Source organism: Tachyglossus aculeatus, chromosome 6, assembly GCF_015852505.1.
Source record: "Tachyglossus aculeatus isolate mTacAcu1 chromosome 6, mTacAcu1.pri, whole genome shotgun sequence".
Classification (NCBI taxonomy): Eukaryota; Metazoa; Chordata; class Mammalia; order Monotremata; family Tachyglossidae; genus Tachyglossus; species Tachyglossus aculeatus.
This window is the reverse complement of record NC_052071.1, coordinates 6,800,514-6,828,441: the sequence shown is the minus strand read 5'-3', so window position 1 is coordinate 6,828,441 and position 27,928 is coordinate 6,800,514. Positions and strand designations below refer to the sequence as shown.

At 51.6% G+C, this 27,928-nt stretch overlaps 1 protein-coding gene across 1 annotated transcript; it reads right to left on the bottom strand.

Moving 5' to 3' along the window:
- ABHD18 (abhydrolase domain containing 18) lies at positions 1 to 26,565 on the bottom strand. The gene is made up of 13 exons (XM_038748430.1): positions 26,089 to 26,565; positions 21,230 to 21,314; positions 19,009 to 19,109; positions 17,208 to 17,286; positions 16,303 to 16,387; positions 14,972 to 14,999; positions 12,566 to 12,704; positions 8,231 to 8,320; positions 7,929 to 8,030; positions 5,470 to 5,538; positions 5,226 to 5,385; positions 4,013 to 4,175; positions 1 to 2,198 (listed from the first exon to the last, which is right to left on the bottom strand). Exons 1-13 carry the CDS (start codon positions 26,178 to 26,180, stop codon positions 2,147 to 2,149), a joined length of 1,245 nt encoding a protein of 414 aa, XP_038604358.1. The 5' UTR covers positions 26,181 to 26,565; the 3' UTR covers positions 1 to 2,146.
- Between the last annotated feature and the right edge of the window lie 1,363 nt (positions 26,566 to 27,928).

Here is a 27,928-nt window from a genome sequence, read left to right as displayed (position 1 = left end):
TCTTTTGGACGGCTTTTATTGCAAAATCCGAAACAAGTCCGATCGCCGACTCAACCGACGCTGCAGAAGAGCACCACGTTTTGTTTTTGTTCTTCGTTGTTTGTTTTTAAAAATCCCAGAGCGATGGGAGGAAGCTCTCTCTTAAAAACAGACCAGTTGACCCGGACGGGCAACCGATTCCGGGGTCTCGGACGGACGATTCGAGCACCGATCGAAATTCGGGTTGCCCGGCAACGGCTCAACCCGGGTTAAAATCCCTCTCCGTTTTCAAATCGGAGGTTTTTAGCCACCCCTCGTCTCGGAGGCGGGTATTTTTTGCACCCCGTTCAACAGACGTGTTTGTAGTGACTCTGTGCAAACCCGGGGCGGGGGACGTTCCTTCGGGGGGGCGGCTCGGAAATGCCCGCGGGTAGAGAGTTGAGGAGCCGAGGGGAAGACCCGAAAGGGTCCCGAGAGGTCTTTCCCAGAGTGAACTGAAGGCGGGGGGAGTTGGGTTCGAGAAATGACGTCATTTTACCCACAGCACCTTTAAAGTCTCAGGAGGGCATTGCTTTGATGCGCACCTTGGACCTAAAAATAAAGATAAATCCATCTCCCCACAATTGGGTTGCACCGATAAGGTAGGGTGTTCAGAACTGAGAATGATCTCATTTAATCCAGGCTGCAAGAACTCGCCGTCCCTTACTTTGCTCGCAGAGACCAGGATCAGGTTTAAAAAAACGCCAGCTCTTTGACCCAGCTCCAGCCCCGGCAACGCTCTGATTTCATTTAAGCCCCTTCAGGGTTCTTGAAGAAGAATTTCGGATTTCATTTTAGAAAAACACAGCCTTCCCCAAGAACGGGAAGATTTTTGGACAGCCGCCTGAGATCCGCTTCTTCGCTAGTACTCCTGGAGTGACATTTGGATGTTTCCAAAACCGTGAAAATGCCGTGACAATTCAAGTGACAGGCACTCATTCAAGTGTACCGTACTAAAAAGGCGCCTTCGAAATTCGGAGAACCGAAGTCACTTTTCAACACTCCAGCCCCAAATCCATCAGGACGGCCCCGGGCAAAACACCAGTTAACAGATAAAAGCAACAGCTAAAAACTCACCTCAAATTTCCTTCGCACATCCCTACAAAAATGGGTAAGTTGAACAGACAAACATATAGAAACCTCTCAGGAGGCTTAACAACGATTTCAAGTATGTGTCCTGTTCAGGAGATTCAGGACACTACTGAATCTTTTCCTATTTTGAAATCTATTTTCCTCCGATGAGTAAGTGTCTTCCGGTTGGAAAACCATTGCAAGGAGATCATTTGAAACCTCTCCTTTGGAGAAACAATTCACCTTTCGTCTACGCCTCTGTTCATTCCAATTGAATACGCCCCCAAAACACAATCCCCAAGCGTAAGAAACACATACCGCCCTTCAGTGAATGCAAAGTATCTGTGTGTTTCCCGAATTATTGCTATGTCGAAGCCCGATCACGTAGAACCCTTTCCGGCCAAACCGGAGAGCGCTTCCCGTCCTCATTCCCGGCCACTCGATCGATTTTAGATCTGGGAATCCTGATCGACTCCAATCGATCGTGTCCCGTTTGCCCTTCTCACGGGTTTACGTCCGCTGATCCGGATCTCCGGCCCGACTCAAGTGGACGGATCTGGAAGAGGTTTTCATTTCGCTGGTGTGAAATGTCCGCTTCAAACCAACGTTTCTGAACGGCGATCAGAGGGATGATTCCTTTCTTCCCCAAACGGCGACTCTGGCCCATCGGACGGGTTGGGAGGCCTTCCGAGAGACGTCCTGGAAGTCAGAAATGGGATGAGAGCGTCGTTCCAGACCGAGACGGGGGAGCCACGCAGAGCGATTTAACGGCGGCTCATTTCGTCGAGGAACTTGGCGCCGGAGCGGAGCCCCGAAGGACGTGGACGATGAGCTCGGGCTCGCCGGGACGAGCTCTTTGGGGCGCTGCCAGCCCAATCCCCAAGGTCCCCACAAAACCTCCCCGGATGAAGAGGTTCCGTTCGGCCCGGGACCGGAAGCCGGGGAGAACCGCGACGGGGAAGGCCGCTTCCGACCCGATCTTCCGGACGCGGACGTTTCCTTCCCGGCAGACGCACGGGGGGAAGGGGAGGACGGCACATCCCGGACTAACCGTCGGCTACGGAGAGTATTTGTGGAGGAAACGCTCAAAGGCGTCGTAGATGGCTTGCCTGAAACACAGGAGGAGGGGGAGGGAAGGCGGGCGAAAGGTCGGCGTTCAAAACCGCCCAGAGGCGGGCCACCGGATAATTACAACACGTCTATCCCCCTCTGTTGTTTCGACCTCTCCCGAGCGCTTAGTACAGTGGGTGCTGTTGATCGAGCGCTTTCTGTGCGCCCAGCGCTGTGCCGAGCGCCCGTAACTGTGCTCGGCAACCAGTAAGCGCTCAATATTCATTCAATTCATTCGATCGTATTTATTGAGCGCTTACTGTGTACAGAGCGTTAAGGCAGCATAGCCTAGTGGCAAGAACACGGGCTCGGGAGTCAGAGGACATGGGTTCTAATAATAATGATAATGGCATTTATTAAGCGCTTACTACGTGCCAAGAACCGCTCTAAGCACTGGGGGGATACAAGGTGATCAGGTTGTCCCACATGGGGCTCACAGTCCTCATCCCCATTTTACAGATGAGATAACAGGCCCAGAAAAGTGAAGTGACTTGCCCAAAGTCACACAGCTAAGTGGCGGAGCGGCATTCGAACCCATGACCTCCGACTCCCAAGCCCGTGTTCTTTCCAACGAGCCACGCTGCTTCTCCTGGCTCCGCCACCTGTCTGCTGTGTGGCCTTGGGCAAGGCACTTAACTGCTCCATGCCTCAGTGGCCTCATCTGTAAAATGGGGATGAAGACCGTGAGCCCCACGGGGGACAACCTGATGACCCTGTATGGACCCCAGTGCTTAGGAAGGTGTTTGGTATACAGTAAGCCCTTAACCAGTTATCATTATTATTATTATAATTATTAAATACTACTGATCGATTGATGATAATGGCCTTCATTAAGCGCTTATTTTGTGCTAAGCGCTGGGGTAGACGTTAACCCCGCTAGTCTTTAAGCTCCCTACGGAGAGGGGTCGTGTCCACCGCTTGGGAGAGCGTGAAAAAACAGAGGTTGGTTGACACGATTCCCGCCCACAGCGGGTTTACAGTCCGGAGGGGGAGACGGCTGTTAAAATAAATGATAAATGCCGGGGGGCTGAGGTGAATACAGGCTCCGGGGGCGACGCAAAAAGGTAGGGGAAAGGAAGGTTAGTCGAGGAGATGAGATGTTTAAGAGGCTTTGACGGTGGGCAGAGTGATGGCCAATCAATTCGATCGGTGCTAATTACTGAGGACGCACTGCGTGCAGAACTCTATACTAAGCCCACGGGACAGGACAATCATCATCAATCGTATTTATTGAGCGCTTACTATGTGCAGAGCACTGTACTAAGCGCTTGGGTAGTACAAATTGGCAACATATAGAGACAGTCCCTACCCAACAGTGGGCTCACAGTCTAAAAGGGGGAGACAGAGAACAAAACCAAACATACTAACAAAATAAAATAAATAGAATAGATATGTACAAGCAAAATAAACAGAGTAATAAATATGTACATATATACATATATACAGGTGCTGTGGGGAAGGACAATACAACAATATAACAGACCTACCCCCTGCCCACAAGAAGCGTACAGTCTAGAGGGGGAGACCGACAACGGTTGAAATAAATAAATTACGGATATGGGCGTAAGTCCTGTGGGGTTGAGGGTGGGGAGTGAATAATACTAATAATAGTAGTGATAGTTATGGTGTTTGTTAAGCACTTCCCATGTGCCATGCACTGTATCCAAAAAACACAAAAAAAAACAAAAAGACCACCCAAAAAACCTCCTGGGCTCCTCCTCCATTGCCAACGATTGATGACGGGGAGAGGAGCCCTGGCCATCCCGGGGCTACGGCCTGAAGGGAGAGCGTCCCCACGCAGGCCCCCACCTACCGGAACAGTCCCTGCTTGAAGAGGTAGGCGCTGATATGGCCGCCCTCCAGGTAGCGGATCTCGCACCCGGGCCAGATCTCCTGCAGGCTGCGCACACCCGCCCGGGGGATGTACGCGTCTTCTTTGGCCTGCACCGCGATGATCAGGCTTGGGTCCACAGGCACTGCCCAGGGCCCGGGGGAGACAAACACCGGGAGAGAGAGGGAGCGGAGGGAGGAGACGGAGCAAGGGAGGGAGAAAGTCAGAGGAAGAGGGAGAGGGAGGAAGGGAAGGGGAGAGAGATAGAGGGAATGGGAGAGAGAGGGGAAAAAGCAGGGGAAATGGGAGAGAAGGGGAAACAGGAGGGGAGAAATGGGAGAGAGAGGGGGAATGGGAGAGAGGGGGGACCGGGAGATGAGGAAATGGGAGAGAGAGGGGGAAATGGGAGAGAGGGGGAAACAGGAGGGGAGAAATGGGAGAGAGAGGGGGAATGGGAGAGAGGGGGGACCGGGAGATGAGGAAATGGGAGAGAGAGGGGGAAATGGGAGAGAGAGGGGGAAATGGGAGAAGGGGGGAAGTGGGGGGGGGGGAAACAGGAGGGGAGAAATGGGAGAGAGAGGGGGAATGGGAGAGAGGGGGGACCGGGAGATGAGGAAATGGGAGGGGGGGGGGGAATGGGAGAGAGAGGGGGAAATGGGAGAGAGGGGGAAATGGGAGAGAGGGGGAAACAGGAGGGGAGAAATGGGAGAGAGAGGGGGAATGGGAGAGATGGGGGACCGGGAGATGAGGAAATGGGAGAGAGGGAGGAAATGGGAGGGGGAGAAACGGGAGAGAGGGGAAACCAGGGGGACGGGAGATGGGACCGGGAGAGGGGAAATGGGAGAGAGAAGGAAGGGAGAGAGAGGGGAGAGGAAGGGTGTATGTGTGCATGAGAGTGAGAGACGGAGTGGAAGTGGGAAAAGGAGTGAGGGGGTAGAGAGAGTGTGTTGGGGGGGCAAAGGGAGAAAGTGTGAGAGAGCAAGGGAGAAAGATAAGAGCGGGGGATGAAAGAGGGGGGACACAGAGGGGTAGCGGGAGAGAGGGTGGGGTGTGACACAGAGACAAAGTGGCGGAAGGAGGGGGGAGAGAGAGAGACACACACACATGGGTCAATGCCTTGGGGTCCACAGAGGGGCCGTGGGTGGGGCCCGCCGACCGGCCCGCGCCGGCACCCGCTCCCCCGGCGCCCGCCTACCTGAGAAGTTGGCGACGTGGGTGCACTCGTCCATGACCCCTTTCATGAAGAGGAGGGACTCCTTCTGGAGGGCGCCGCTCCTTCCCCCGGCCGGGCCGGCCCGCGGCGGGCAGGGGCCGGCCGGGCGGCGGCCGCGGGGGCCCGGCGGGGGCGGGTGCCCCTCCGTAGCGGCGCCGGAGGCCGGCCGGCCGGCGCGGGGGCCCGGCGGCGGCGGGGCGGGGGCCCGGGGGGCCGCGGGCGGGGCGGGGGGCCGGGGGACCGCCTCCTGCGGGAACTCCATCACCACCTCCCGGCCCATTTTGAACGAGTCCGTCTGAACCGGCGGGAGAGATGGAAACCCATCAGTCCGTCCATCCGTCCACGGTATCTACTGAGCGCTTACTCTCCATCTACGGTATCTACTGAGCGCTTACTGACGATCCACGGTATCTATTGAGCGCTTACTGTAGATCCACGGTACCTACTGAGCGCTTACTGTAGATCCATGGTACCTACTGAGCGCTCACTGTCAGTCGATCCGTTAATGGCATCTACTGAACGCTTACTGTCAATCGACCACTGGTATTTTTTGAGCGCTTTCTGGCCACCAATCAGTGGTATTTCTTGGGCCCTTCCTGCGTTCAGAGCATTGGACTGAGTGCTTGGGAGAGGACGCTCTAACAGTAGACACAGTTCCCTGACCACAACGAGCTTCCAGCCTAGATGGGGAGACAGACAGTATCAATCGATCCTTCCGTGGCTATTTATTGACCGCTTACTGAGTAAAGAGCACTGTACTAAGCGCTTGGGAGAGGGCGACAGAACGATATCACAGACATGTTCCCTGCCCAAAATAAGTCTTCCAGTCTAGAGGAGCCTCTCAAAACAAAAACTATGGATTCTAGATTCATTGTGGGCAGGAAACATGTCTACCAACTCCCTTGTACTGTCATTTCCTGAAGTGCTTAGTACAGTGCTCTGCACTCTGTAAACATTCAATAAATACTACTACTACTACTACTACTACTAATGATGGCATTTGTTACGCGCTTACTATGTGCAAAGCACTGTTCTAGAGAAGCAGCGTGGCTCAGTGGAAGGACCACAGGCTTTGGAGTCAAAGGTCATGGGTTCAAATCCCGGCTCCGCCAATTGTCAGCTGTGTGACTTTGGGCAAGTCACTTAACTTCTCTGTGCCTCAGTTACCTCATCTGTGAAATGGGGATTAAGACTGTGAGCCCCCCGTGGGACAACCTGATCACCTTGTAGCTTCCCCAGCGCTTAGACCAGTGCTTTGCACATAGTAAGCGCTTAATAAATGCCATCATTATTATTATTCTAAGCACTGGGGAGATACGAGGTGATCAGGTTGTCCCACGGGGGGCTCACAGTCTTCATCTCCATTTTACAGATGAGGTAACTGAGGCTCAGAGAAGTGAAGTGACTTGCCCAAGGTCACCCAGCAGACATGTGAGACTGTGAGCCCACTGTTGGGTAGGGACTGTCTCTATATGTTGCCAACTTGTACTTCCCAAGCGCTTAGGACAGTGCTCTGCACACAGTAAGCACTCAATAAATACGATTGATGATGATGATGTGGCAGAGCCAGGATTAGAACTCATGACCTCTGATTCTCAAGCCCGCGCTCTTTCCACTGAGCCACGCTGCTTAGTCGGTCGCCACGCCCTGAACTGGGAAGCTGATGGGGGTCTCGACTCCGAGCGTTTTGACTGTAATACCCAACAGCCTGGCGGCCAGCTTGCTCAAGCCCGCTGGGCCTTAGTTTCCTCATCTATAAAATGGGGGTAAAAATAGACGGCTGGGAGGGGCTGTGTTAACCTTGCACCTACCCCAGCGATCAGCAAAAGTCAGTTCTTTGAAAAAAACTGTGGTCCCTGTTAAGCGCTGACTATGTGCCAGGCACTGTACTAAGCGGTGGGAGAGAAATAAGGCCGTCAAGACCCACGTGGGGCTCCCACTTTAAGCAGGAGGGAGGACCGGGATTGAATCCCCATTTTGCAGATGAAGGAATTAAGGCCCAGAGCGTTGAAGTGACCTGCCCCGGGTCACCCAGCAGGTACTTGGCAGAGGCGGAATTCGAACCCAGGCCCGAAGTGCCGTTTTCTTTATATTTTCCCAGTTTTCCCAGTCCAGGAGGAGTCGGGTGCAAATTGGTTATTTGTTAAGTGCTTACAACGTGTACTAAACACTGGGGTGCATACAGGTTCATCAGGCTGGACACAGTCCCCGCCCCTCAAGGGGCTCACACTCTAAATTGGAGGGAGGAGGATTTAATCCCAACTTGACCGCTGAGAGACCTGAGGCCCACAGGATAATAACAATAATAATCATTACGGTCTTTGTTAAGCGCTTACTCTGCGTCAAGCACCGTCCTAAGCGCTGGGGTGGATGCAAGGTAATCGGGTTGTCCCCCGTGGGGCTCCCAGTCTTCATCCCCATTTTACAGACGAGGGAACTGAGGCCCAGAAAAGTGAAGTGACTTGCCCCAGGTCACTCGGAAGAGAAGCAGCAGAGACAGGATTAGCACCCAGGTCCTCTGGCTTCTTCAACTCGGAAGTACTGCTCCGCCTTAAGTGAAGTGACCCAACCAAGGTCACCCGGCGGACACAGAGGCGGCGCTGGGATGAGAACCCGGGTCCTCCCGTCCCCCAGGCCCGGGCTCTACCCCCTAGGCCATGTGGCCAAGGACGCGGTTCGACTTACTCCGCAATATTCGAGCATCTGAACGATTTCGTCTTCGTACACGGCCTGGGTGTAATACTGTTTTTCCAGTTCCCGCCAGTTAATGGATTTGCTCAGCACCCCCTGGAAGGAAACCCAATTCACAGCACAAAAGGAAGCGGCGCTTTCGCCTTCGCGTTCCCCGGTCACGCGACAACTTCAGCTGAAACCTCCAAGTACAACCGAGGGACACCGACTTGCGGTTTAAAAATACTGGAAAAAAAAAAAGGCACACACACCCCGACTCGTTCTTAACAACAACAACAAAAAATAAATGAATTTACCGTAGTGAAGACTCCTGAGGCGGTCGACCAGGACAGACAGGGGACGAGGGGCAGCGGCTTGGGCCAGTTTGTTACGGCGAGAGAGGCCATCTACAAGGAGATTGCAACGGAACGCAACGTGTCGCCCACGGCTGAGGGACCGTCTTCCAGAAAGATATAAAATCAAATCAGATCGCGGGCGTGTCAGGAGTGCCTGGGTGTGGAGCCCTGCACTGACAGAGACCATCTAATAATAATAATTAATTATAATGATGACGATACTTGTTAAGTTTCCTCTCGGGCTCGCACCTGGAGCGTTTCCAGTCCTCTCCCAGTCACGACTACAGGAGGGAGAGGGAAGCAGAGGCCTGTCCATTCCGTTTCTAGTTTGAGCAATGGCTAGCGAGTGGTAGACCATCTGCTACGAATCAAAACTCCTCGTGCTGGGCAGCAGCGGCGCGGGAGAGAGGCGAGGGCAGAGACTCCGTTTACTGCGCGGAAGGCGGCAATGGAAAACCGCTTCCGGATTCTTCCCAAGAAAACCCTATGGATTCGCCACCAGAACGACTGCAGGTGGCCTCGGGGCATTCCGGGAGAGATTCATTCATTCAATCGTATTTATTGAGCGCTTACTGTGTGCAGAGCACTGTACTAAGCGCTTGGGAAGTGCAAGTTTGCAACATATAGAGACGATCCCTACCCAACAGCTGGCTCACAGTCTAGAAGGGGGAGACAGACAAGGAAACAGAACATATAGACCAAATGAAATAAATAGAATAAATATGTACAAGTAAAATAAATGAATAGAGCAATAAATATGTAGAAACGCATATACATATATACAGGTGCTGTGGGGAGGGGAAGGACGTAAGGTGGAGGGGAATTGAGGGGAGGGGGAGGAGGGGGAGAGCAAGGAGGGGGCTCAGTCTGGGAAGGCATCTTGGAGGAGGTGAGCTCTCAGCAGGGCCTTGAAGGGAGGAAGAGAGCTAGCTTGGCGGATGTGCGGAGGGAGGGCATTCCAGGACAGGGAGAGATGCGTCTACGGCGTCGCTATGGGTCGGACACGACTCGACGGCATAAGACGACGGCAACAACAACTTGTTAAGTGCTTAATGTGTGCCAAGCGTTGCTCTAAGCGCTGGGGTGGATGCCAGGTAATCAGACTGGACACGGTCCCTGCCCCTCTCTGGGCTCCCAGTCTTCGCCCCCATTTAGCGGATTAGGGAACTGAGGCCCAGAGAAGTGAAATGACTTGTCCACGGTCACACAGCAGACAAGTGGCGGAGCCGGGATTATTATTATTAGCGATAATAACGGTACTTGTTAATAACTTAGGCCTCCTCCAGGAGGCCTTCCCAGACTGAGCCCCTTCCTTCCTCTCCCCCTCGTCCCCCTCTCCATCCCTCCCATCTTACCTCCTTCCCTTCCCCACAGCACCTGTATATATGTATATAAGTTTGTGCATATTTATTACTCTATTTTACTTGTACATAGCTATTCTATTTATTTTATTTTGTTAGTATGTTTGGTTTCGTCTCCCCCTTTTAGACTGTGAGCCCACTGGTGGGTAGGGACTGTCTCTATATGTTGCCAATTTGTACTTCCCAAGCGCTTAGTACAGTGCTCTGCACACAGTAAGCGCTCAATAAATACGATTGATGATGATGATGATAACTTACTCTGTGCCAAGCACTGGGGTAGATAGCCGGTGATCGGGTGGACACAGGCCCTGTCCCACGCGGGGCTCACAGTCTTCATCCTCAATTGGCAGATGAGATAACTGAGGCACAGAGAAGTGGAGAGACCTGCCCAGGGTCACACAGCAGACAAGTGGCGGAGCCGGAATTATTATTATTATTAGCGATAATAACGGTACTTGTTAAGCACTTACTCTGTGCCAAGCACTGGGGTAGACAGCCGGTGATCGGGTGGACACAGGCCCTGTCCCACGCGGGGCTCACAGTCTTCATCCTCAATTGGCAGAGGAGATAACTGAGGCACAGAGAAGTGAAGTGACCTGCCCAGGGTCACACAGCAGACGAGTGGTGGACCCGGGATTAGAACCCACATCCTCTGACTCCGCAGCCCGGGCTCTCGCCGCTAGGTCTTGCGGCGTTACTAAAGGACCTAAAGAAGGTCCTGAGTGGGAATGCGCCATAACACGATTAGTCGCGATAGCCGAGAGCGCTTACAACACTGCTTGGCACATAGTGAGCGCTTAACAAATACCATCGTTATTATTATCTTCCCAAAAAGCGCAAAATCACCACACGAGCATATAATGAGGGGCTGGGGGCAGAGCCCTGTACTGAAGAGGCCGTCTACAGCGGGATTGCAACGTAACAGGATCGTCTCAACTAATGTTTGTCTCCCCCCCAAGACTGGAGGCTCCTTGTGGGCAGCAAATGTGCCTGCTTACTGGTCTATCGTACTCTCCCAAGCGCTCAGTACAGTGCTCTGCACACAGTGAGCGCTCAATAGATAAGACTGAACGAGTGATCGCCACCCGCAGTGGGACTGCAAGGTAACACAATCAGTCTCGACAGCTGAGAGATCGTCTTCCCGAAAAATGCAAAATCAGATAGAATCAAGAGCATGTACTGAGTGCCTGGGTGCAAAGCACTGAACTAAGCGCTTGGGCCGGCTCAGTGAAGAACCGTGGCATTTGTTAGATGCTTACTAGATGCCAAGCAACTCTACTGAGCCCTGACACAAGATCCTCAGGTCCCACTCTGAGCTCACAGTCTATTTAGGGGGGAGACCCGAGACTGAATCCCCATTGAGCAGATGAGGGAACTGAGGCCTAGAGAAGCGAAGTGACCCGCCCAAGTGACTTAGAACACACGATCCCTGCCCTCAGGAAGCTTCTAGTCTCATGGAGGAAAACAGACTTCCCCCTTTTAGACTGTGAGCCCCCCTTTTAGACTGTGAGCCCACTGTTGGGTAGGGACTGTCTCTATACGTTGCCAACTTGTACTTTCCAAGCGCTTAGTACAGTGCTCTGCACACAGTAAGCGCTCAATAAATACGATTGATGATGATGATGGAGGAAAACAGACGCAGCCGATTCACTTTGTATCGAATGCCTACTTTGCACTGCATTCATTTAGTCATAGCTATTGAGCGCTTATTGTGTGCAGACACTGTACTAAGCTCTTGGAAAGTACAATTCAGCAATAGAGACAATCCCTGCCCTCAACGGGCTCACAGTCTAGAAGAGGGGAGAAAGACATCAAGACAAGTAAACAGGCGAACTAAATGTTTGGGAGAGAACCATCGCTAGACATCATCCTTGTCCACAAAACAGTCCATCGGTGGTACTTATCGAGCGCTTACTGTGCGAAAAGCACTATATTAAATGCTTGAGAAAGGACAACAGGGTTGGTAGACCAGATGCCTGCCCACAAAGAACTTCCTTCTTAGTTTGTGTAGAGCACTTGGGAGAGTACAGTCAACTTAGGAGACATGATACCTGCCCACAAGGAGCTCACGGTCTATAGGAGAAAGACATGAATAGAAATGAGTTCCGGATCATCATCATCATCAACCGTATTTATTGAGCGCTTACTATGTGCAGAGCACTGTACTAAGCGCTTGCTAATTTTGGTATTTGTTAAGCGCTTACTTTGTGCAAAGCACTGTTCTAAGCGCTGGGGAGGATACAAGGTGATCAGGTTGTCCCACGGGGGGCTCACAGTCTTAATCTCCATTTTACAGACGAGGCAACTGAGGCACAGAGAACTGAAATGACTTGCCCAAAGTCACACAGCTGACAAGTGGTGGAGCTGGGATTTGAACCCATGACCTCTGACTCCCAAACCCGTGCTCTTTCCACTGAGCCACGCTGCTTCTCTGTAGCCACGCTGCTTCTCTGTTCCGGATATCAACCAATCGATGGTATTTATGGGGCGCATACTGTGTGCACAGCACCGTACTAAATGCTCGGGAGAGGACAACGCGACAGAGTTGGTAGACACGGTCCCTGCCCACGACGAGCTTCCCAAGCGCTTAGTCCAGTGCTCTGCACACAGTAAGCGCTCAATAAATACGATTGATGGATTGATTCCGGTCTCAAGACTTGACTTCTCCGGGCCCCTCCATTTCCTCATCTGTGAAACGGAGCTTCAATCCCAGCTCTCCCTCCTACTTCAGGACAGCGATCGCTATGTGAGACACGGACGGTGTCCGGCCTGAGTGGCCTGCGTCCACCCCAACGCTCAGTACAGTGCCTGGCACACAGTAAGCACCTAACAAATACCATTAGGGAAAAAAATGATGCCAAAGTGATGATTCTGTGAGTTCCCCGGGGACACGGTCCCTTCGACGGCAGAGGGGACGACTCGCTCCCCGACTTACGTGTCCTCCCATGGAGATGCCCGTGAGGCCCAGGGGTCCGAAGCCTTCCCTCTCCAGCCAGTGCAACAGCGCGGCCGATTCCAGGACCAGGGCCCCGCCCATGACGAACAGGTCCGAGACGTTCTTCAGGCTCGACCGCCTACGCGCCCGGAGGGGGAGAGGGGTCGTTCGGGTCGGACGGCGGGAGGCCCCGGCCCACGTTTCAACCCGCCGCGGTCCCGGGCGACCCCCTCCGCCGACCGGGCGGGAAAAACTCCTTCGGCCTTCAACGAGCCGGGCGGAGGGAGTGCCTGCCGACCGGGATTCAAACCCACTCAGTTCGAGCCTGGGCCGCGAGAAGGTGCGAGGTTGTCGCTCTGTGCCGACCACGGTAAGTGGCCCGGTTTCTTCCGACTGGGGCTTCTTTCCCTCCCCTCCTGCCTCGCAGGCTTCTCGCGCCCCATGTAGAGGTGGGGATGGGTCTCAAACGGGGAGAGGAAGGAGGTGAGGCCAAAGAGGGAAGGCAGGGAGGCAGGGCCAGCTGGGATCCGCTGAGCCTGCAGGGAGAACCCCCTTTTGTTTTCCATGACCTCCTCCACTTTCCCGGAGTTCGGGACACTTTCTCCTCGCTCCCCGGTCCCTTCAGGCGGAAGTCCCGCCACCTCACCGCCCAAATGCTCAGCCGCGAGGTTCCGGCTGTTATTCCCCTCCTCCTAACGCCGGCCCTCTGCTTCGAAAAGCCGACCGGGCCCCCCCTCCATCCCGAGAGCCTCCATTCATTTCGGAAACCCCATCCCCGTCCCGCCCCTCAGCCACCGCCCCCAGCCCCATCTTCTAACCTCTGCCCATCAGCAGTGACCACACGGAACTTGAGGGCGAGAGCGGTGACGGCCAGTTTGACACCGGGACACGGCAGAACGGGTGACACGGTCCCCCCAAAAGCAGCCAGTTACGGTAAGCCGTGTACAAGTGACACGCTCCCCTGCTCCAACCCGCTTTTACTCTACACACCAACCCACACACTCTCAAAACGCTTCTCAGTGTTGTACGACACCAAAATGAGAAGCGACCCGACCTAGCGGCGGGCCCAGGGCCCACGAGTCACGGCTTTTGTCAAATTTTCTTGTTTTTTTTTTTCCTACTGGTATTTGCTAAGCGCTTACGCTGTACCAGGCCCTCTACTAATCGCTGGGGAAGATCCAAGCTACGTGGCTCAGTGGGAACAGCCCGGGCTTGGGGGGTCATAGGTCGTGAATTCTAATCCCGGCTCCGCCACATGTCTGCTGTGTGACCTTGGGAAAGTCACTTCACTTCTCCGAGCCTCAGTTCCCTCGTCTGTAAAATGGGGATTAAGACTGTGAGCCCCATGTGGGACAAGCTGATCACCTTGTATTCCCTCCCCCAGCTTGACACATAGTAAGCGCTTAATAAATGCCATTATCATTATTATTAATCAGGTCGGACACATTCCCTGTCCCACATGGGGCTCAGTCTTCATCCCCATTTTACAGATGAGATAAGCTGAGGCCCGAAGAAGTAAAGTGGCTCCCCCGGGTCACACGGCAGACAAATGGCGGAGCGAGAATTAGAACCCAGGTCCTTCTGACTCCCAAGCCCAAATTCCATCCGATAGGCCATGCGGCTCAGAAACCTGGAGCCAGCCACTTAATAATAATAATAATAATGATGGCATTTATTAAGCGCTTACTATGTGCAAAGCACTGTTTTAACCTGAGCCTCAGTTCCCTCATCTGTAAAATGGGGATTAAGACTGTGAGCCCCATGTGGACAACCTGATCACCTTGTATTCCCCCCCGCCCCCCCCAGCTCTTAGAACAGTGCTTGACACACAGTAACTGCTTAATAAATGCCATTATCATTATTATTAATCAGGTCGGACACATTCCCTGTCCCACATGGGGCTCAGTCTTCATCCCCACTTTACAGATGAGATAAGCTGAGGCCCGAAGTAGTGAAGTGGCTCCCCCGGGTCACAACCAGACAAATGGCGGAGCCAGAATTAGAACCCAGGTCCTTCTGACTCCCAAGCCCAAATTCCAACCGATAGGCCATGCGGCTCAGAAACTTGGAGCAAGCCACTTAATAATAATAATGGCATTTATTAAGCCCTTACTATGTGCAAAGCACTGTTTTAACCTCTCTGAGCCTGTTCCCTCACAAGCCAAATGAGGATTCGCTTGTACCTGTTCTCCTTCCACCTTGGCCTGTGAGCCCCAGGTGGGACCTGGTTATCTCCTCATCTACCCCGGCGCTTAGTACAGAGCACGGCACATACTAATCGCTTAGCAAATGCCACCGTGATTATGACGGACCCAAACCACCACTACGGACAGCTCGGCGGCAAGCTGTCGAACAATCACGTAAATCATAAATCGAAAGCGTTCCCAGAAATTACGCTATACTTACACTTGGTCCTTTGGCTTTCTGCAGCCATTTAAGGAAGTGGGTCAAAGAGAAAATCCAAGAGTTTCCATTTCAACGATAGAACCCGGGAGCAACGGAGCCTGTGAACTCAATATCAGGGAAAGTTTGGACCCTCGGACTGGATTTGGGTCTCCCTGTTGGGATCTTTGGCGGTTATTAACGGTTAGTTGCTGGAATCTAACTGGCCTGATGGACCGAGCGCTTTCCTGGGCGCTTACCGCGTGCAGAACACTGGACTGAGCGACTGGAAGAGTACGCTACAGAGTCGGTAGACGTTACATCTAGAGGGATTTTAAATAGATGAGATCGGACTTAGACGTCAACTATTTTCTCCACGTTCAATACTGGCATTGAAAGGGTTCATCCACGGATTTACAACACGGGATTTGAAGGTTTCCAATCAATCGGTGGCATTTACTGAGCACCGACTGTGTGCAGGGCACTGTACTAAGCGCTTGGGAGAAGACAACACAACAGGGTAAGGTAGATGTCATCCCTGCCCACAAGGAGCTGACAAAAGATTAAGCAAGTCACTGTTGGAGAACGACTTATGTGCTGCGGGAGGGATGAAAATCAAAGTGTTTAATCAATCAATAGTATTTATCTATACATGTATTTATCTTATATATGTATATATGTTTGTACATATTTATTACTCTATTTATTTATTTATTTTATACAACAGGGTAAGGTAGATGTGATCCTTGCCCACAAGGAGCTGACAAAAGACTAAGCAAGTCACAGTTGGGGAAGGATTTATGTGCTGCGGGAGGGATGAAAATCAAAGTGTTTAATCAATCAATAGTATTTATCTATATATGCATTTATCTTATATATGTATATATGTTTGTACATATTTATTACTCTATTTATTTATTTTACTTTTACATAGCTATTCTATTTATTTTATTTTGTTAGTATGTTCGGTTTTGTTCTCCGTCTCCCCCTTTTAGACTGTGAGCCCACTGTTGGGTAGGGACTGTCTCTAGATGTTGCCAATTTGTACTTCCCAAGCGCTTAGTACAGTGCTCTGCACATAGTAAGCGCTCAATAAATACGATTGATGATGATATTTATCGAGCCCTTACTATGTGCTTAGGGGATATCACAGCTGGAATGGGCTTACTACGTGCTTAAAAGGGACGCCGTAGCTGGAAAGACCTCCGACTTGTTTTCCAGAAAATGACAACGTCCGTTTCCCTCCTGCTTCCGAGACCCCTCTCCTGAACAAACCTACTCGGATCACAGCCTCGCTGAGCTCGGCCCGGTCTCTCCTCCGGTCTTCGTTCCCCTCCGCTGCCGCCAAAGGATATAATAAGGGTTCTCTAACAACAGGGAAGCCATGCCCGCTTCTTTGATCATAGGTCGAGCCATCAGAGTACGTCGCCTCCAGTAATACTGCCGCGGGAGGGTAGGAAGAGGGGGAGGAAAAAAAAAAAAAACAAGAACAAAAAACAGAGAAGACACGATCAGAAGACCTCCTAGCCAAGGAAATGAGATTTTGCGAGCCCATTGTTGGGGAGGGATTGTCTCTGGTGCCGAATTGTGCTTTCCAAGCGTTTAGTACAGCGCTCTGCACACAGTAAGTGCTCAATCATCATCATCATCAGTCGTATTTATTGAGCGCTTACTGTGTGCAGAGCACTGTACTAAGCTCTTGGGAAGTACAATTTGGCAACATATAGAGACGGTTCCTACCCAACAGTGGGCTCACAGTCTAAAAGGGGGAGACAGACAACAAAACCAAACATACTAACAAAATAAAATAAATAGAATAGATATGTACAAGTAAAATAAATAGAAATTCAATACGACTGAATGAATTTCGGAAAGGTGACTGACGTTCCTAAGGGGCTCCAAGAGGTCCTCCGCAGTTCAGCCCCCTTTTCCCTCTTATTCATTCATTTGATCGTATCTATTGAGCGCTTACTGTGTGCAGAGCATTGTACTAAGCGCTTGGGAGAGTATGATTTAGCAGTGAACGGACACATTCCCTGCCCACAGCGAGCTTAGTCTGCTGTGCGCCCGCTCTGTAAATGCAACTGACTGATTGTAGACTGTCGGCTCTTTGCGGGTAGAGAACGTGTCGGCAGACTGTCGTATCGTCGCCTCCCGACCGCTTGATCGCCCACGGGAAGCGCTCCCTCCCTCCCTCGATGTCCCGGCTGGGGATCTGGGGGGGTCTGGGATCTGGGGGGGGGTCCAGGCCATGGCTCACGTGGTCTCCGGTGCCGGCCAGGTGGATGCAGACCGGTCGGTGTTTGCTTTTCCATTCCTTGGGCACGATCAGTTGGAACCTGGCAGAAGGACAGAGTAGGTGGAGGGTTCTTCGGGTGTGCGTCTGGGGGTCCTCATCTGTTGCCCCCCCCGGGACTGGAAGCTCGCTGTGAAGCCCACTCGGTTCTACTGCCCTCTCCCAAGCGCTCAGCGCAGTGCTCTGCACGTAGGCACTCTATAAATCCCATTGGTTGTATATATGTTTGTACATATTTATTACTCTATTTATTTTACTTGTACATATCTATCCTATTTATTTTATTTTGTTAGTATGTTTGGTTTTGTTCTCTGGCTCCCCCTTTTAGACTGTGAGCCCATTGTTGGGTAGGGACTGTCTCTGTATGTTGCCAATTTGTACTTCCCAAGCGCTTAGTACAGTGCTCTGCACATAGTAAGCGCTCAATAAATACGATTGATGATGATGATGATTGGTTGATTGATTGAAAACGTTCTCTCTCCTCCTCTACACTGGAAGTTCGCTGTGGGCAGGGAACACTTCTACCAATTTTTACATAGGTTGCCAACTTGTACTTCCCAAGCGCTTACTACAGTGCTCTGCACACAGTAAGCGCTCAATAAATATGACTGAATGAATGAATCTGTCACCCCCTCTAGACTGTCAGCTCCTTGCGGGCAGGGAACGTGTCTACCAACTCGTATATTAATGTCTCTCTCCCCCTCTATACCACCAGTTCCTTGTGAAGAGGAAATGTGTCTGTTAAGTTATGTTGTCCTCTCCCAGGCCCTTAGAACAGTGCTCTGAGCACAGTAAGCGCTCAATAAATACGACTGATTGATCGATCGACTGCTATCCGTGAAGTTGTCGTAGGGAAGCAGCGCGGCGCAGTGGGAAGAGCACGGGAATGGGAGTCAGAGGACCCGGGTTCGAAGCCCGGCTATTCCACTTGATCCTTGTCTGTCCCTGGGCAAGTCACTTTGCTTCTCTGGGCCTCTGTTTCCTCATCTGTACCACGAGAATTTAATACATGCTCTATTTAACAATAATAACAACACTAATGAAGATAATGATGATAATAATAGTAATAATAATGGTAGATATTTGGACTGCGAGCCCCATGGAGAACAGGGACGGTGTCCAACCCTGCTATTTATATCAACTCCAATGCTTAGCATAGTGCTTGGCACAAAGTAAGGGCTTCACAGGTTCCCTGATCATTATCACTACATATCTATTCTGGTTATTTTATTTTGTTAGTATGTTTGGTTTTGTTCTCTGAATCCCCCTTTTAGACCGTGAGCCCACTGCTGGGGAGGGACCGTCTCTATATGTTGCCAACTTGTACTTCCCAAGCGCTTAGTACGGTGCTCTGCACACAGTAAGCGCTCAATAAATACGATTGATTGATTAAGGAGCAGACAATCTGAAATATTTCGCCAGATCCCCCCAAAAAAATCGCATTTCAGTAGAACAAACTCCCCGAAAGCTGGCGGGGGGGGGGGGGCCTGTCAGCTCACTGTGGGCTAGGCATTCGTCTGTTTATTTTTCTACTCTCCCCTCCCAAGCGCTTAGTCCAGTGCTCTGCACCCAGTAGGTGCTCAATAAACGCGACTGACCGGATGAACGGAGAGGTTCATTTTCCGCCCTGCGAGACCAACCGCTGACCCACATGAAAGAGAAAGGACGGCTCAGCGTTTCGAGCCCAGAGAAGCCGGTTTGGGTGGGAATTTGGGGGGGAATTGGGTGGGTTTGGGTGGGGTCCGCGGCCCCCCCGGGTCCTCACCTGGCTACGACGGACTCCGTGGGCATAATGCCGGGCACGTAGTGAGCCATGGGCGATATGAAGTGCCCATCCAGGATCTTACAGTCCGTCTGCTCGCCAACCTGACGGGAGAGAAAGGAGGAGGGGGAGGGAGGAAAGAGGAAGGGGGGAGAGGACGGGGAGAGCCGTCATTCCCAGCACTGCACACAGCCCCTCCCTCAATCAATCAATCGTATTTATTGAGCGCTTCCTGTGTGCACAGCACTGTACTAAGCGCTTGGGAAGTACAAGATGGCAACATATGCAAGATGGCAACATATGCTGTCGAGAAGCAGCGTGGCTCAGTGGAAAGAGCCCGGGCTTTGGAGCCAGAGGTCGGAGGTCATGGGTTCAAATCCCAGCTCTGCCACTTGTCAGCTGTGTGAGTTTGGGCAAGTCACTTAACTTCTCTGTGCCTCAGTTCCCTCATCTCTAAAATAGGGTTGAAAACGGTGAGCCCCCCGTGGGACCACCTGATCACCTTGCATCCTCCCCATCACTTAGAACAGTGTTTAGAGAAGCAGCGTGGCTCATTGGAAAGAGCCCGGGCTTTGGAGTCAGAGGTCATGGGTTCAAATCCCGGCTCTGCCAACTGTCAGCTGTGGGACTTTGGGCAAGTCACTTCACTTCTCTGGGCCTCAGTTACCTCATCTGTAAAATGGGGATTAAGACTGTGAGCCCCAAGTGGGACAACCTGATCACTGTGTATCCTCCCCAGCGCTTAGAACAGTGCTTTGCACATAGTAAGCGCTTAACAAATGCCATCATTATTATTATTATTATTATTATGTTGCCTCAGCCCCATGGCGCTTCTGTCCCCGTCCGTCGTTTACCCAGCGCTTAGAACAGTGCTTCATCACCAATCGTATTTATTGAGCGCTTACTGTGTGCAGAGCACTGTACTAAGCGCTTGGGAAGTACAAATTGGCAACATATAGAGACAGTCCCTACCCAACAGTGGGCTCACAGTCTAAAAGCGGGCTTGCCACATAATAAGCACTCAAACACCATCATTATTATTATTCATACTGGAAGCTCCTTGCCGGCGGGGAATGTGTCTGTTAGACTGTTACAGAGCTCTCCCCAAAGCCCTTAGTCCAGTGCTCTGCACACAGTAAGCGCTCAATAAATACCAGTGATGGACTGTGGGCGCGGACCGTGTCTACCGGCTCGGCTGGCTTGTCCTCTCCCCGAGCGCTTACTACGGTACCCTGCGCAGAGCAAGCATTCAGTAAATACCGTCGATTGATTACCCCAGCAAAGAACTGGGGAGCACCGCAGCCAGGTGGAAAGAGCCCGGGCCTCGGAGTCAGAGGACCCGGGTTCTAATTCCGGCTCCGCCACTTGTCTGCTGGGCGACCTTGGGCAAGTCATTTTACTGCTCTGGGTCTCAGTGACCTCATCTGTAAAATGGGGATGAAGACAGTGAGTCCCCTTCGTCCAACCTGATTACTCTGCAACTCCCTTCACGGCCCTACTGAGAGCTCACCTCCTCCAAGAGGCCTTCCCAGACTGAACACCTTCCTTCCTCTCCCCTTCGTCCCCGTCTCCATCCCCCCCATCTTACCTCCTTCCCTTCCCCACAGCACCTGTAGATATGTATATATGTTTGTACATATTTATTACTCTATTTATTTTACCTGTACATATCTATTCTATTTATTTTATTTTGTTACTATGTTTGGTTCTGTTCTCTGTCTCCCCCTTTTAGACTGCGAGCCCACTGTTGGGTAGGGACTGTCTCTATATGTTGCCAACTTGTACTTCCCAAGCGCTTAGTACAGCGCTCTGCACACAGTAAGCGCTCAATAAATACGACTGATTGATTGATTGATCTACCTCAATTCTTAGAACGATGCCTGGCGTATAGTACTTGAACCAAGTACCATAAGGAAAAAAAAAAAAGACCGTGAGCCCCTTGTGGGACATGGACTGCGTCCAACATGACTACCTTGTACCTATCCCAGCACTTAGTACAGTGCCGGGCATGAAGTAAGTACTTAAAAAAGATCTTAAAAAAAAAAAAACAAACAAAAAACCTGGGGTGACCTGGGGATTCTTAGGGCTCAGTGAACTTCCCATATGTCCCGCTGGAAAATTAGTTCTGTCCATCTGTTCTGGTGCTGTTTTTCACACATGAACATCTTCCCCCTCCATTGATTTCCACAGGACTTGGAGAAGACCATTTCCCTCTTGACAGTACCTTGTCAATGAACACCGGATAATCTCTTGAAATCAAGTTCTGGCACTTCTCTCGATTACCAATAATCTTTCTGAATTCAAATAACCTAACGGGGGAAAAACAAAGACAAGGAAGTGAAGAAGACTGTACATTTTGCATTTTTTCTTACATCATTAAGACTTTTAGACTGTGATCCCACTGCTGGGTAGGGACTGTCTCTATATGTTGCCAACTTGTACTTCCCAAGCGCTTAGTACAGTGCTCGGCACATAGTAAGCACTCAATAAATATGATTGATGATCATTAAGGCCTTCCCCGTCTCCCTTCTGCGTCATCTATTCACTTGGCTCTGTGACCTCTGGGCATTTGCTATCCGCCGCCCCCTCAACCCCACGGCACTCGTGCGCCTGGCTCATTCATTCATTCCTATTTATTGAGCACTTACTGTATGCGGAGCACTGCACTACACTCTTGGGAGAACACAACAAGAACACGTTCCCTGCCCACAACAAGCTTACAGTCTAGAAGCGGGGAGACAGACAGCAAGACAAAAATAAATACAATACAGATATGGGCATAATTAAGGGAGCAGGTCAGGAAGACGCAGGAAGGAGTGGGGAAAGAGGAAAGGGGGGCTTAGTCTGGGAAGGCCACTTGGAGGAGGTGGGCTTTCAATGAGGCTTTGAAGCGGGGGAAGAGTTATTGTGGGATTGGAGGAGGGAGGACGTGGGCCGGGGTGGGCGGCGAGGTAGGCGAGTGAAATGGGTGGGCTGGTCTGTGGAAAGACAGAAGAGAAGGGAGATAGGAGGGGGGAAGGTGGTGGAGCGCTTTAAAGCCAATGGTGACGAGTTTTTGTTTGATGTGCAGGTGGATGGGAAACCACCGGAGTTTTTTGAGGAGCGAGGGTGACGTGACTTGAACATTTTTGGAGAAAAATAAACTGGGCAGTGGAGTGGAGAGAGACAGGAGGCTTGGAGGTCAGTAAGGAGGATGCTGCAGTAATCCAGGCGGGACAGAATGAGTAACTATAGTAATGTGGCAGCAGCCGGGATGGAGAGGAAAGGGCGGATGGCAGCGACGCTGTGAGGGTGGGACCGGCAGGATTTAACGATGGACTGGATACGTGAGTTGAACGACAGAGAGGAGTCAAGCACCACGCCAAATTTCAGGCCTGTGAGACGGGAAGGGTGGTGGTGCCGACTATGGCGATGGGAAAGTCAGGGTTTGGATGGGAAGGAATTCTGGATAAATTATATATTCTAAATTATTTATTCATCTTAATGCCCGTCTCCCCCTCTACACTGTAAGCTAGTTGGACGCTGGAAATATGTCTACCAACTCTGTTGCACGGCGGTCTCCAAAGCGTTCAGTACAGGGCCAGACACATAGTAAGCATTCAATGAATCCCATCGATTGACTGACTGATTGATCGATCATGGCTGATGGAGGAAAAGTGATGCAATTAATTCATCTTGGATCATGACCATAGATTCCTTTTGACTGTTTTCAACATGGTAGAATTCGAGTTCTTAGTACTCGGGTCGAACATGGATAAGACAAAGTTTGTATATGTAAAGGAAAGAGGACTCTGCTACTCAATAAAGCATTGAGCTCATTATGGGCAGGGAACCTATCTGCTAATCCTGTTGTACTGTTCTCTCCCAAGCACCGAGAACAGTGGTCTGCACAGAGTAAGTGCTCGATAAATACTATTAATTCAGTTGCCAGACGCTTAGTACAGTGCCCTACACACAGTAAGTGCTCAGTAAAGACCAATGATTGATTATGCCCATTTTACAGACGAGGAAAGAAAGCCTAGAGAGCTGAAGTGACTTGCCCAAGGTCACACAGCAGGCCTCTGGTGGAATCAGGACTAGAACCCAGGACTCCTGACTCCCAGGGATCCCCGTGAGAGGGAGAGCCGAATAATAATAATAATAATGACAATAATCATAATGGCATTTGTTAAGCACTTACTATGTGCCAAGCACTGCTCTAAACGCTGGGGAAGATACAAGGTCATCAGGCTGTCCCACGTGGGGCTCACGGTCTTCACCCCCATTTTACAGATGAGGGAACTGAGGCACAGAGAAGTGACTTGCCCGGAGTCACACAGCTGACGAGTGCAGGAGGCAGGACTAGAACCCAAGACCTCGGACTCCCACGAGCCAGACACACTGGGTGCTGCTACCTTTCCGCCGCCTCCGAGTGTATTTCTTTTTTCCAGTATTTGTCAATCCCAGGTATTTACTGAATGCTTATTACGTGCAGGGCACTGTACTAAGCCCCTGAGACAGGACAGTATGACAAGCACTTAGGTGCCAGGCACTGGACTAAGCCCTGGGGTAGATCCAGGCTAATCCGGTTAGACACAGTCCACGTGGGGCTCACAGTCTTCATCCCCATTTGACAGATGAGAGAACGGAGGCCTGGGGAAGTGACTCGTCCAAGGTCACACAGCGAGACAAGCGGTGGGGTGGGGATTAACTGCTGTGGCTTAGAGGTAAGGTAACAGCCTTGAAAAGCTGGAGGCCTGGGTTCAAATCTCTCCTCTGGTATAATAATTGTAAATTCACCAGAGGGCTTAGAATAAGTCAACGTGTAAGGCTGATGTAAAATTTTTCTTTTAGACTGTGAGCCCACTGTTGGGTAGGGACTGTCTCTATATGTTGCCAATTTGTACTTCCCAAGCGCTTAGTACAGTGCTCTGCACATAGTAAGCGCTCAATAAATACGATTGATGATGATTAGAAACCAGGACCTGATGACTCCCAGGGCCAGGCTCAGGCCACTACGCGGCGCTGATTCTCATCATATCCCCGCCAGCGCTTAGAACAGTGCTTGGCACATAGTGAGCGCTTAAATACCATCATTATTATTATTATCAAGGTTTTCAAGGCAGTGGGCGGGATGACGGTGTCCTTGCTTGTGCCCCATCCCCTGTCCCAAGGATATTCACTCAGTCAATCAATGCTAGTTATTGGGCGCTTACTGTGTGCACAGCACTATACTAAGCGCTTGGAAGAGGACAACTGAACCATACGATGCTTTCCCTGCCCACGATGAGCTACCAGACACCACCCCCGTCTCACACACACACACACACACACACACACACACACACACACACACACACACACACACACATCACACTCCCCCAAAGATGTGGCACTGACTAGGCGCCCACTCTGAGCTGAGCACTGGGCCAGATGGGCAGGGGGAGAGCAGGACTCGGCTGCTAAAACAAGTCATTCATTCATTCAATCGTATTTATTGAGCGCTTACTGTGTGCAGAGCACTGTACTAAGCGCTTGGGAAGTACAAGTCGGCAACATATAGAGTCGCACTTCAACTCGACAAACCATGACAGGTCCTGCCATGTCAGAAACCACACAAACACGCCTGTCCAGCCCCACCCCCTTGGTTGTTCCTCACGCCTGCTTAATCGTGGTATTTAAACCAACCATCACTAGTACACCAACCATCACGAGAAGCAGCGTGGCTCAGCGGAAAGAGCCCGGGCTTTGGAGTCAGAGGTCATGGGTTCATGGGTTCGAATCCCGCCTCCACCACTTGTCAGCTGTGTGCCTTTGGGCGAGTCGCTTCACTTCTCTGGGCCTCAGTTACCTCATCTGTAAAATGGGGATGAAGACTGTGAGCCCCACGTGGGACAACCTGATCACCCTGTAGCCTCCCCAGCGCTTAGAACGGTGCTTTGCACATAGTAAGCGCTTAATAAATGCCATTATTATTAGTAGTAGTAGTACTTATTGAGCACTGCCTGTGTGCAGAGCACCGTTCAAACTGCTCAGGAAAGGACGATGGCAGTCAGGAGACGCAAACCCTGTCCTCCGGGAGTTTGCGGTCTACTGTGTGCACAGCACCGGACTGAGCCCTCAGGAGAAGGCAGTAGAGTCGGTAGACACGATCCTTGCCCTCAAGCGGTTTGCAGTCTGCCGTCCAGGCACTGGACTGAGCGCTTGGGGGAGGATGACGGGAGTTACGAGACTCAATCCCCTGCCCTCGAGGAGGTTAGTCTACTGTGTGTGGAGCAGAGCTCTGAGCCCTGGGGGGGGACTAGGGTAGAGTGACGGACGCCATCCCTGCTTTTGAGGAGTTTGCAGTCTACTGTGGGCGGGGCCCTGGACCAGGCAGTTGGGGGAGTCATCATCATCATCATCATCAATCGTACTTACTGAGCGCTTACTGTGTGCAGAGCACTGTACTAAGCGCTTGGGAAGTACAAATTGGCAACATATAGAGACAGTCCCTACACAACAGTGGGCTCACAGTCTAAAAGGGGGAGACAGAGAACAAAACCAAACATGCTAACAAAATAAAATAAATAGAATAGATATGTACAAGTAAAATAAATAAATAAATAGAGTAGTAAATATGTACAAACATATATACATATATACAGGTGCCGTGGGGAAGGGAAGGAGGTAGGACGGCGGGGATGGAGAGGGGGACGAGGGGGAGAGGAAGGAAGGGGCTCAGTCTGGGAAGGCCTCCTGGAGGAGGTGAGCTCTCAGCAGGGCCTTGAAGGGAGGAAGAGAGCTAGCTTGGCGGATGGGCAGAGGGAGGGCATTCCAGGCCCGGGGGATGACGTGGGCCGGGGGTCGACGGCGGGACAGGCGAGAACGAGGTACGGTGAGGAGATTAGCGGCGGAGTCTACAGGAGAGTCAGTAGACACGCTCCCCGCCCCGGAAGAGCTGAGCACCTACTGTGTGCAGAGCACTGGGGGGGAGCACAGAAGACACACTCCCTGCTCCGCACGGACAACTGGATCCGGTGGATCGGAAGGGGACGGAGGGATTCCCCGTCCGGCTGGAGGCCAACTGGGGGAGAGGGAGGGAGGGCGGGCGGACACGCTCACCTCTTGAGATCCTCCGGCCGTCCCCACCCTCGGATGAAGAGCTTGGTGAGGAGGAGTCGGCGGTAGAGGACGTCCAGCCTGCTCACCCCCATCGGCGGGCCCGCGCGCACCTGAAAACCAAAGCGCCGTCGGCGGCGAGGGCATCTACGGAGCACCCCCTCGCCGGCCGCTGTACCGGGTGCTCGCGAGAGGACGCGACCACAGCGTTGGGAGGCCCGTCCCCTGCCCGCATGGACCTTACGGTCCACAATCAATCCATCGTATTCACTGAGCACTTATCGTGCGCTGAGCATCGGGAGAGTCCGACACGACAGTTCATAGGCGTGTTCCTTGCCCTCAAGGAGCTGACAGTCTACAGTCGATCAAATTTATTGAGCACTTTCTGGGTCCTTACAGCCTACGGTCATATTCACTGAACCCTTTCTATGTGCTTAGCGCTGCATTAAGCGCTTGGAAGGGTACAATACAACAGAGGCGGTAGACGGTGAGCCCCGTTGTGGGCAGGGATTGTATTTGTTGTTGAATTGTACTTCCCAAGAGCTTAGTACAGTGCTTTGCACACAACAGGTGCTCAATAAGTACAATTGAATGAATGAATGGACACATTGCATGACCTCAAGGAGCATACACTGTGCAATCAATCAATCGTATTTATTGAGCGCTTACTGTGTGCAGAGCACTGTACTAAGCGCTTGGGAAGTACAAGCTGGCAATATATAGAGACAGTCCCTACCCAACAGTGAGCTCACAGTCTAAAAGGGGGAGACAGAGAACAAAACCAAACATACTAACAAAATAAAATAAATAGAATAGATATGTACAAGCAAAATAAATAAATAGAGTAATAAATATGTACAAACATATATACAGGTGCTGTGGGGAAGGGAAGGAGGTAAGATGGGGGGATGGAGAGGGGGACGAGGGGGAGAGGAAGGAAGGGGCTCAGTCTGGGAAGGCCTCCTGGAGGAGGTGAGCTCTCAGTAGGGCCTTGAAGGGAGGAATGAAGGATGGTATCTGTTAAGCGCTTACTATTCATTCATTCAATCGTATTTATTGAGCGCTTACAGTGTGCAGAGCACTGTACTAAGCACTTGGGAAGTCCAAGTCAGCAACATATAGAGACAGTCCCTACCCGACAACGGGCTCACAGTCTAGAAGGGGGAGACAGACAACAAAACAAAACATGTGGCAGGTGTCAAGTCGTCAGAGCAAATAGAATTAAAGCTAGATGCCCATCATTAACAAAATAGAGTAGTAAATATGTACAAAATAAATAGAGTAATAAATCTGTACAAATATATATACAGGTGCTGTGGGGAGGGGAAGGAGGTAGGCTGTGGGGGATGGGGAGGAGGAGGAAAAAGGGGGCTCGGTCTGGGAAGGCCTCTTGGAGGAGGTGAGCTCTCAGTAGGGCTTTGAAAGGAGGAAGAGAGCTAGCTTGGAGGATGGGCGGAGGGAGGGCATTCCGGGCCACGGGGAGGACGTGGGCCGGGCGAGAATGAGGCCCGGTGAGGAGGTTAGCGGCAGAGGAGCGGAGGATGCGGGCTGGGCTGGAGAAGGAGAGAAGGGAGGTGAGGGAGGAGGGGGCCAGGGGAGGGACAGCCTTGAAGCCGAGAGTGAGGCGTTTTTGCTCGATTCATAGGTTGACAGGCAGCCACTGGAGATTTTTGAGGAAGGGAGTGACACGCCTAGAACGTTTCTGCACAAAGATGATCCGGGCCGCAGAGCAAAGTATAGACTGAAGCGGGGAGAGACAAGAGGATGGGAGATCAGAGAGGAGGCTGATGCAGTAATCCAGTCGGGACAGGATGAGAGTTTGAACCAGCAAGGTAGTGGGTTT